The sequence below is a fragment of the Clarias gariepinus genome, chromosome 7 (assembly GCF_024256425.1).
Source record: "Clarias gariepinus isolate MV-2021 ecotype Netherlands chromosome 7, CGAR_prim_01v2, whole genome shotgun sequence".
NCBI lineage: Eukaryota > Metazoa > Chordata > Actinopteri > Siluriformes > Clariidae > Clarias > Clarias gariepinus.
The window spans coordinates 16,575,880-16,586,783 of NC_071106.1; the positions used below are offsets into that span (position 1 = coordinate 16,575,880).

A 10,904-nucleotide genomic window follows, 5' to 3' on the forward strand; every position below is an offset into this window, starting at 1 on the left:
GTGAGGGTTTCCCTTTTCTTATTTCTGCCAAACTGGAGCATTCTAAAGTGCTCCTTCATGCTCATGCCAAGTGAACAAGTTCATAGAGAACCCTGGACTTCTGAGGACACCGGAAAGCATTACGTGTTCAATCCTGCACTTGCAGTTAGTGCAACCAATCTAGTGCAGCTAGAGCATCAGGGCGCAGCATCCCACCTCCCCTCCAATGCACCTCAGCCTGTCACATCAGCCCAACCAGGAGAGGATGAGCATTAATGTCTAGTGGATCTCCTGCCTATTTGGCAAAAGCAGAGTAAGTCAGGGAAGCAGGTCTGTAGAAGAGAAGCGAAAGGGAAGGAGAGATGCCGATCGGAGGACTTACAGGTTTGAAGGAGAAGGTGCTGAAGCCAGGAAAGGAGGAGATGAAGTACGCAGTGGGAGACTCTCTGGGAAACCTGCAAAGGTAAGAGTGGAACTTGTTGATGCAGGGGCTGTTCAATAAGATCAGAAACCTCTCTGTTGTTCAAAAAAAATTCTGACAGCATATTTTACTGTCGAAATAAAAATCAGTTCAGGAGTTTTTAATAAAGCTTCTATTGTAATCCTGCCAGATGAGTTACAAATTTAAACTCATGCCTCTGTAGAAGTAGGCAGAAGATTAAACATAGTGGGATTTTTTTCTGTATATTTGTCTGTGCTGTTTATTCTAATCCTCTGTTTCCTATTCTAATTACTGTTACTACTGTGATTTACTTCTAGTCTAGAGGCTACCTATAAAACCAACATAAATAACCTTACAGTATACTTTATACAGTATACTTAATTATACAAAGATATACATGTTGTGTGTAACTTTAGTGTATCAATCTTAAACGGCCGTGATTTTCACAAGGTAATGCTTTGGAGACATTGAAATGCTCAGAGAAATGTAATGTACAGTACTTGGAAGCCTTATACAAATGGAAGACAATGTCAGAAATAAGACAAAGTGATAAAAGAGATAACGCAAATAATTTCCTGTGCCTGGGTAATATTCTGTCATACATGCTTCAGACACTGGAGAATTCTACAAGTGTTGATATTGTTTTTAAACCACAAAAAACTCACATTGGAACCCTATATTTAGGGATTTGAATAGAATTTATATTGTTAAATATTTAATTTTGAAAAATATAATCACCACCATGTGAAGTTCACTGAGTACAGTTAATAGCGAGCGGTCATTTTGCAGATCCTAACCTGGTTCATTTTTCATACATTATCTAAAAAATGTATTGATCATGTATTGATTGGCCTATTAGCTGTAATTACCAAAAAAAAAAAGTTTAATCAGTCATCGAGGCAAGTGCTCATGGTATCCTGTTTATTATTTTTCTAACAACTGTACATGATTCTCCAGACTATTGGAGAATTTCCTCCTTTCTATGAAAAAACATGAACTCAGGTATGCATTGTAGAAAATCATAGCCCTTAGTCTGAGCATGTGAGATGAGATGGAGGTTCCATGATGGAGCAGGTTTGCATGCAAGTAAAAAGGAGTGAGTAACAAAAGATCCACTTCATGACCTTTCTGAAGCTACTGTACATGCTTGGTCACATTTAGACCTCGCTGCTGGCGCACAGGATAAAAAAAAAGCACAAACTGAAAACAGTTGAAATAAGGACAGGCAGGATAAACCTAATCAGCATAGTTGACACATGCAAACTTTCTTTTTTATGACTCATACCTCTACCACCTCTCTGCAGGAAGATTGATGGCACCAACGTGGATGAGGAGGCGCCGATAGAGCTAACAGAAGATGGTAGGCCCGTGTCAGCTTCTCACCGCAGCCCACCGCTGCTCGACTGTGGCTGCTTCGGCTTGCCCAAACGCTACATCATTGCCATTCTCAGTGGCCTGGGGTTTTGTATCTCATTTGGTATCCGCTGCAATCTGGGTGTTGCCATTGTGGAAATGGTCAACAACAATACAGTGTACATCAACGGAACTGCTGTGATACAGGTGAAAAAAAAAAAAACCCGAAGGTACATTACATTCATTGGTCTTTAGTAAGCATAGTATGATTAGGAGAGTTGCTGTGAATCCAGAGCCTATCCTGTGAACACTGGGAACAAGGCAGGAATACACACCAGAGCACCATGCACAAAAACATACATTTTCACTCACTCACTCATCTTCTATACTGTTTTATCCTAACCTATCCCAGGACTTAGGAACGAGGTGGGGTACACTCTGGATGGGGTGCCAATCTATTGCAGGGCCCACACACACTTACACACTCACACACTCATTCACCCTCTACAGGCAAATGGAAACGCCAAATAACCTAATCTGCATTTCTTTGGACTGTGGAAGGAAACCAGAGTACCTGGAGGAAACCCATCAAGCACAGGGAGAACATGTAAACACGAACCCTTCACCCTGGAGGTGCAAGCTGACAGTGCTAACCACTACACCACCGTGCCGCCACGTACATTTTCACAAAAGAGAAATTTCGACTAGTTGATTGACATGTTTTTAAGAGTTCTAAAAAAAAAAAAAAAACCAGAGAAACTCAAGAAAACCCATGTACACGTGTAAGGAAACAGGTGAAATTCCACACAGATGGTAACATGAGCTTAGGATGGAACCAGGGCCCTGAAGCCGACGCTACCTGCTGCGTCATATTGCCTACCATTAAAAACACCCAAAAAAAGGGAAAAAATTATTTTTTGAGCCGTTAGAGAGTTTAAAGTTCATAAGGGTATCTCTATGTCTTTTCTATTTTTTTTCACTGCAGAATTGTTAACTTAAGCACACATCCTTTCGAAGAAATTAAGGTTGCAGACAAAGTAATTAACCAGTCTAGCTGAAGCGACAAGAGATTATCTTGGTTTTGATTTTAGTTGAATATTTGGAATAAATGAGGTTCGGTGTAGTTAGCTACTGCAATTTCCTGTGGTCTGATTAAAGGGAAATATGAAGAGATAAACATTCACTTACGGTCACTTTTTTCCTCTCTCCTTCTTCTATATCTCTATCATTCCATAGGATTTTATACTGTATGTACAATATATTGCATATGGACATCGCATATATTAATATTATTATTTTTTTTTAATGCTTATTTTCCAGCCTGCCGAGTTCAACTGGGACCCTGAGACAGTAGGGTTAATACATGGTTCATTTTTCTGGGGTTACATTGTTACTCAAATCCCCGGAGGCTTCATTTCCAACAAGCTCGCAGCAAACAGGTGAGCACAATCCTCGACCACGGAGAGGGAAAGAGAGTAGCTGCATGCATGAAACTTAGTTTTCACACAATCTTCCCTGATAGCCAGGGCATTTAAAGTCTGGTCAAACATGAGTCACTAATTGGGATCATATAACACAATACAGTATTTAGATTACTGGGAGCACAAATGCCTGGTCAGGGCTGGAAGGGTTAAAGCGGCGTGGTGTGTTGATGAGAGGTGTGATAGTGCGCCTGTAATAAAAGCCTCACGGGAAAAGGAGGACACAAGGCTGACAGAGTTAATAATGAAAGATCCTGTCGTAGATCTCGCTCTGAAACATCAGCTTCTAGAATATTACAAGTGTCACTTACACATGATTTTATGGCAGGAGAAGAATTAAATGATGAAGTAAATGGTATTAAAAAAAAAAAAAACTAAGGGAAAAGTCTCCCTGCTGGACTTACTGTTATAGACATGTTTGCTGCCAAATTCCATAACCACACTTAAACTGTACAGTAGATGTCACTCATTCACTCGCATTATTGCGATGTGAAGACGTATCACCTAACATTTACACTACGTTAAAATTGATCAAAGTCTATAGAAATGTATAAAAATGCCTTAAAATCTGTTTCTCTCCATGTTTTCTCAGAGTGTTTGGAGCTGCAATTTTCTTAACATCAGTTCTAAACATGTTCATCCCATCAGCAGCGAGGGTCCACTATGGCTGCGTCCTGTTTGTGCGAGTCTTGCAGGGGCTGGTGGAGGTCAGTGCATGTGGACGTTTAATCATACGCTCATTTTATATATAAAATGTAAATGTTTAGCAGGTGGCACGGTGGCATAGTGGCATAGTGGTTAGCACTGTCGCATTGCACCTCCAAGATCCGGGTTCGATTCCTGCCTCTGTGTGTATGGAGTTTGCATGTTCTCTCTGTGCTCAGTGGGTTACCTCCACGTACTCTGGTTTCCTCCTACAGTCTACAAAGACATGCAGATTAGGCTAATTGGCGGTCCCAAATTGCCCGTAGTATGTGAACGGGCGTATGTATACAGTATGTGTGTGACCTGTGATTGATTGGCACCTTGTCCACGGCTTGTGTCCTATGTCTCCTGGGATAGGCTCCAAGCCCCCCTGCAACCCTGTATACATGGAAGTGTATAAATGGAGTACAAACTCCATTTTATCTTTTATTGCTCAGCTTTGCCTGCAATATTTTTTTTTTTTGTTGTTGTTTGGTTCTTTTAGCATCTTATATGAAAAAAAATGTAAACAGGATTATTTCCAAAACCTAGATCAATTAAGTGTTTTTAAACAGTCCCATAAAAATATTCTTTTTACAATTTAAGTTTAGCATTTTATCAGACTTGTAACAAAAATCATAACGTAGAAATTAAACATGAAAAAAAACAACAACAACAACAAAACACCAGAACTGTTTTTTGGAAGTCAGGAAAAGGAATATTCTCAAAATCCAGTTGAAACCCTATACATTAGTAGGGTTAATACTTATACACTAATAAAAAATTCATCAGTAAAATATATTTTCAGGTGTGGGGGAATGAAAGCTTGCAATATGCCTAATGCATTGGCATAAGTAAACATTAAATTAATCCATTAACCAATGCTCATTCTTTGTCTATATTACTTAATACCACACTTACAACACCCATAGTGTCACTTAACACTTATTTAGATGATTGGTTGGGATTTTTTCTAAAATAAAAAGTGCTTCTTTTCTCCTACACTATTGTTTTGCAATGTTCCAATCACTCAATACAGTCCATCCAACAATCCGTCATCCAACAAGCAACAAATTTGTGCTTGAAATTTCCAGATGCGATGCAGCCATGCAAGATATCAAGCAGTGATGTTAGCATGGATTTTTACACTTTGGGTATTTTTTGAGAATAAATATTTTGGATTATGGCCACTATCTGCACCTTCTCATCCTTCATACACAAAATCTCAAAGAAGAGACCCTCGGAAGAGAAGACAGGAGTTGTAAAGTGAAACCAAACAGCCTGTGCTCCAAATGTCTCATCAATACATGTCCTACGTGCTCCTCTGGGTTTGTGGTATATTTGCTTCCTGGTTTTGAAGCTCTGTTTTATTTTAAATAAGGGATTGTTTCCACTCAGCCTCAGGCATGTCACAGGGTAGCTCATTTACAAAGCACCGGAACACAGCCGGGGTTGGTTGTCCAGACCATAAGAAATTAACACCTATTCCTAGTGGACATTGTGTAGAAGACATTCTATCACTCATCTCCCTTTAGGATACAGAGAAGATTACCTATCAATCCTCAAGTCACATTTATTGAAAACTGTAGCTTCATGCATCTTTTTCAGTGCAGGCATTAATGACCATCTTGATCATTTGGCTCAGTCTTCAGTAATCAATTCACAAGCATAATGCTTTTTCCTAACTCTTTGCACAGAGGAAGCTACCTTATGATGGATACATAGAGGGTCAAACAGATCCATGTCTTTGGGCCTCCTGCATGTACTTTACCATAGCAGCAAACTACTTGGTGGATAAGGTGTAATTGTGGAGCAGAGATACTGTAGCACTTTAATACAACAATACTACAGTAGCGTTTGCATTGATAAGTTTTGTGGTAAGGATCTCGTTCAGATAGTGGTATTGTGATGTGATGTGACACCACCTGCAGTACCAGATGCATCTGCATTGTCATTTAGAATGACCCAGTTACTAACTCAGTGATTGTGTAATTAGAATCGTACATGGGACTACCCATTCCTAAAAATATTCTAAACAATCCCACCAGGTCCTGCAGACAGTCTTAACCAGTCGAACCTGCTTATGCAGAAAGTTTGACCAATCCCATCCAAAAAATGTTTTTAATTTAATTCAATTCAGTTTAATTCAAATTTATTTGTATAGCGCTTTTAACAATTGTCATTGTCAAAAAAAATATATGGAAGTTTGAATAAAATGCGAATGTGTATGAATCAATGGAAATAGGAAGAAATCTTGAGAGGAACCAGGCTTAACAGGGAACCCATCCTCAATGGGTGATAACGAATAGCAGGGCTTGATCTGCAGTTATACTGTGTGTTAGGAGGCTGGAGGCTTAGGTAGACTGTAGGAAATTCCAGTCCTGTACTATCGAGCGACTGGACCGTCCAGGACCATCTTAATGATTAAGTCTAACCAACCCTAGTCACCGCTTGTATGTGTGAATATTCATGCATGTATGCAAGCCTCTGATGCCTAAAGCACCTGGCCATAAGATTTTACCAATAAATAGTCATATCAGGTTTTCAGTGGTCCGGCAATTTCAAATTTTAATTTTTTTTTTTCTATTTGGCAGTAGGACGATCTGGCTATATCCTTATAATAAGGCATTTATGATGGCAATTCACAGTTTCAGTTTACTGAGATAAATTTTCAGTCCATAGCAGAAGGTCTTTGTATTTGCGTTTCAGGGAGTCACCTATCCAGCTTGCCATGGAATGTGGAGCAAATGGGCTCCTCCACTTGAAAGAAGTCGCCTGGCGACCACATCTTTTTGTGGTGAGTACATACAGTATACAGGATATGATTTTATGAAAAATAAATCCCTACATAACACTGATTTAAAGACACAGATTGCAACAATATTGCAAAACAGTTAAGTGGTGTAAATGTGGATTTATTAAGCACCCTCCCTGAATGCTACCTTCTTACCCACGCCTCTGTTTCCTTCCTGTGATGTGAAAATGAGATGAAAGGAATGACTGATAACTACTCAGACAGGAATTAAGCAGCCTACACACTGCGCCAGGGTGTGATACTGAAACTAGTTGAGCGCCTGGAGGAGTTTTGTTTAGCAGATGTTTGTCTACTCATTACAGACACCCCCAAATCCATTAAAATATCTTTCTTTTTTAAATAAAAGGGATGCAACGACAACTCAGTCATCCTACTTGACATTGCTTCTGAACGGACCGTTTGAATGTGCAGGACACATCGTTTCATTCATACAAATAAAAATAAAAAAACTCTCTCCTTTCTGCCCAAAAGAATGCTGGAAAAAATGTGTTTGTGTTTTTTTTTAGCAATGTGTAGACAGTGAACACAGCTTTCTTAACAGTGTCAGAATGTGGGTCCATATAACATCACATATGATAAAATATGACTGCAATAGTTGACCTGTGGCTATTTTTCAGCTGTTCACAACCATTTGAGGCCCTGAATATATTGCATGAGAGACTTGCTGTAATTACAGTTCCAATAAAAGAATCCCAGGCTCTGCTCTTGGTGACAGACTAACTACGCTCATGTGGGTTCTGTTTGACAGGCTCATATGCAGGTGCTGTGATTGCCATGCCTCTGGCAGGAGTGCTAGTGCAGTACGTAGGCTGGCCTTCAGTTTTCTACATCTATGGTAAGATTACTTTCCAAGCTCATACCAACATCAAGTGACATTTAGACATCTTTTAACATTAGACTATTAATGTCCAATAGAAAATATACTGCTATACTGCTTCATATAATTGTTATCTATCTATCTATCTATCTATCTATCTATCTATCTATCTATCTATCTATCTATCTATCTATCTATCTAATATTTAAAAAAGGAACACCATCCAAACTTAATCCAAGAAATCTTTACAGTCCTGACAGCTGTTATATGGAGAGCTGACAGCTGATTTATGAATACACTTATCACATATCAGCAATCAGCTATTTGAAACATTTGAATGATCTTGTTTGTCATCCCAGATTGAACTCCACTACAAATTAAATTTCCATGCCGAGTGTTGTTTGATCGTATATCAGAATGGAAACTAGTGAATATACAAAATGTTTTCATTTTATTTCCAAAAATATTTCTTACACATTTTATTTACCGCACAAATAAATGTCAGCAATGCTTTTGCATGTTTGCACTCCTTAGGTGTTTTCGGAATCATATGGTATATTTTCTGGCTGCTGCTTGCATATGAAAGTCCAGCTGTGCACCCGACTATTAGTGAAGAAGAGAAAACATACATTGAGACAACAATTGGAGAAGGTGCCAGCTTAATGAGTGCTACTGAGGTACAGCATCAGAAACCAAATGTCTAACCAAACTCAATTGCAGATGTTTTTAAAACATGGATGCCATGATTGCTTTCTCTTTAGAAATTCAAGACTCCATGGCGACAATTCTTCACCTCGATGCCAGTCTACGCTATTATTGTCGCCAACTTTTGCCGCAGTTGGACCTTTTATCTCCTGCTTATCAGCCAGCCAGCTTACTTTGAGGAGGTTTTTGGTTTCCCCATAAGCAAGGTGTGTCCTGTTTTTTTTTTTTTTTTAATTGTGCTATAACTCATTTAGGAATTGACAACAATGCATTTATGCAACCAATATGAGCATGGGTAGTTCTTGAATGGTGATGTTTTTTTCTTCTTCTTTTTTTTAAACAAGTTTTCTCCAAATATGGTCATTTGCCAGTTTCCCCTCCACTAGAAAGCTACCAATCAAGTAGAGTGAAGCTAGCATGTATGTCTCCCTAGACACAGGAAACCATCTATTATATCTCCTGCTGATGTTATGTAATGGGAACACTAAGAAGAAAGTGCTAATTAACTTCTTCTGTGACAAATAAACACACATAATTTCATAACTAGTAAATGTGAATAGAGACACTTTATTTTTATTGGGGAGGAAAGTAATGACACCCTCCCACCCACACAGCATGTCCAGTTTTACTCAGCTGACCACAGATAATTGTTCAGATTTGAAGTTGAAATTTACTGACAATAGGGTAAGCTCTTTTCGTGGATGCTGGCATTCAACGTCATCTCTTAGGTGGGCATTTTGTCAGCCGTACCTCACATGGTGATGACCATCATTGTGCCGATCGGAGGGCAGCTCGCAGACTACTTGAGGAGCCATAAAATCCTGTCCACCACAGCTGTGCGCAAAATCATGAACTGTGGAGGTTGGTACTAACTTAAACCCAGTTCTTTAAAAATGAATCCAGTCAATGAAACATGTTATCAACTTATCAATATGATGAACATGTGCTCCTTTTTTGAACGTGTGGTTCGCAGGTTTTGGGATGGAAGCCACTCTGCTGCTGGTGGTGGGATTCTCACATACACGTGGAGTAGCCATCTCGTTCCTGGTCCTGGCAGTGGGCTTCAGTGGTTTCGCCATATCAGGTTAGAGTAATGTGAGCATGTATTATTTATTGATATCCAGCAATAGCGTGTCAATAAAGTGGATCTATGAATCTCAGGTTTCAACGTGAATCACCTTGACATTGCACCGCGTTATGCCAGTATCCTGATGGGAATCTCCAATGGTGTAGGGACACTGTCTGGTATGGTGTGTCCTCTCATCGTTGGAGCACTGACCAAACACAAAGTGGGTGGTGCTCTAATTGTTGATATGTGCATTTGCATACAGTGGTTTACAGCAAAGGACAAGTTTCAAGGTATAAATGTTTTACCAGTAGACAGCAGTAATTACATAACTAGAAGTAGTAAAGTTCTCATATAGTTCTCAGATGTCTTTGCAACAGGATACAATTTTCGCTGTTATGATTAAACACCTGTGTGACGGCATGCATTTCCATTTTTTTAAACAGACCCGGCGGGAATGGCAGAATGTGTTCGTGATTGCTTCTACGGTCCATTATTGCGGTGTGATCTTTTATGCCATTTTTGCTTCGGGTGAAAAACAAGACTGGGCTGATCCCGAGAACACTAGTGAAGAGAAGTGCGGCATCATCGGAGAAGACGAACTTGCCCAGGAGATGGAGACCAGCTGTGACAGCTCCCTGGCTACCAATAAGATGAAGTCTTATGGAGCCACTACAGAGAACTTAGCTGGATGCAAAAAGGGGTGGAAAAAGAAAAAAGGTGTGACCATGCAGGAGGAAGATGAAAGAGGACCATCCCATTATGAGAATGGGGACTATCAGGAAAATTATCAATGACATTAGGGTTCATCAAGAGCCCGGGACTCCTCTCACCTTACTGTTGTGCTTCTGAGGTGATGACATTAAAATTAAGATCTCGACTGCAGCTCCACTGGATCCATGCAACTTTACCCATGTGGCTGTGCAATATGATAATAGATTTTTTTTTTGCAATTAATTTAATTTTGGCTCCTTCCAGACTTTTCATCTGTCCTTTCAGAAATTACATAAGAATGTTTGTATGGTCAGATTTCTTTGTTAGACATCAGTGTCTGTAGTTGTGTGATTGGCTATGCTGGGATGAAGAAGGCAGTTATAAAAAAAAAAAAAATACTTTATCTGTTTCCTAATATTGAATTTTAAGAAAAATTCAAAATGTCCAAAAAGAAAAAAATATATAAAATGAATTAAGTTCATTTCTTTCATAAATTAAGTGTTTCTTAAATTAATAAAGTATAAACAAACAATACTACTACTACTACTACTACTAATAATAATAATAATAAAGCATCACTGTTAATATATTAATATAAATATAAAATTATTACTTTAAAATTCATCTCAATTCATAATCAATAGGTAGAAATTATGCATACATATATGTTGACCTTGGTTTTCTTAAGGCCTGCTGTTTTAACCTATGCAATAAAAGATAAATATAGAAAAATGTGTGAATATTTATACTGGATCATAGTGAACATGGTGACCTTTCCTTTTTCGAATTGTTCATTTGCATTTCTAATGTAGAGCCAACCTGCAGCTTTGTTTCTAATCCTGGCAAAT

The 10,904-nt window shown here is 38.8% G+C and overlaps 1 protein-coding gene across 2 annotated transcripts; it reads left to right on the plus strand.

Annotated features, from left to right (window-relative positions):
- The first annotated feature begins 341 nt into the window (after positions 1–341).
- slc17a8 (solute carrier family 17 member 8) lies at positions 342–10,488 on the plus strand. Of its 2 annotated transcripts, XM_053500608.1 has the most exons (12): positions 342–442; positions 1,726–1,981; positions 3,095–3,213; positions 3,848–3,962; positions 6,649–6,736; positions 7,503–7,589; positions 8,106–8,248; positions 8,333–8,482; positions 9,005–9,137; positions 9,250–9,360; positions 9,438–9,565; positions 9,789–10,488. In XM_053500608.1, exons 1-12 carry the CDS (start codon positions 342–344, stop codon positions 10,137–10,139), a joined length of 1,782 nt encoding a protein of 593 aa, XP_053356583.1. In that variant the 3' UTR covers positions 10,140–10,488. The 2 variants fall into 2 exon arrangements, with proteins under 2 accessions (XP_053356583.1, XP_053356584.1); XM_053500609.1 differs by lacking the exon at positions 8,333–8,482.
- The last annotated feature ends 416 nt before the right edge of the window (positions 10,489–10,904 follow it).

Bases quoted from the DNA above. Each gene is read 5' to 3' on its own strand.
- slc17a8 (XM_053500608.1), top strand. From the start codon at position 342: ATGCCGATCGGAGGACTTACAGGTTTGAAGGAGAAGGTGCTGAAGCCA. The intron at 8,249-8,332 runs GTACAGCATCAG...CTTTCTCTTTAG, and splicing joins GCTTAATGAGTGCTACTGAG to AAATTCAAGACTCCATGGCG. The intron at 9,138-9,249 runs GTTGGTACTAAC...TGTGGTTCGCAG, and splicing joins CAAAATCATGAACTGTGGAG to GTTTTGGGATGGAAGCCACT.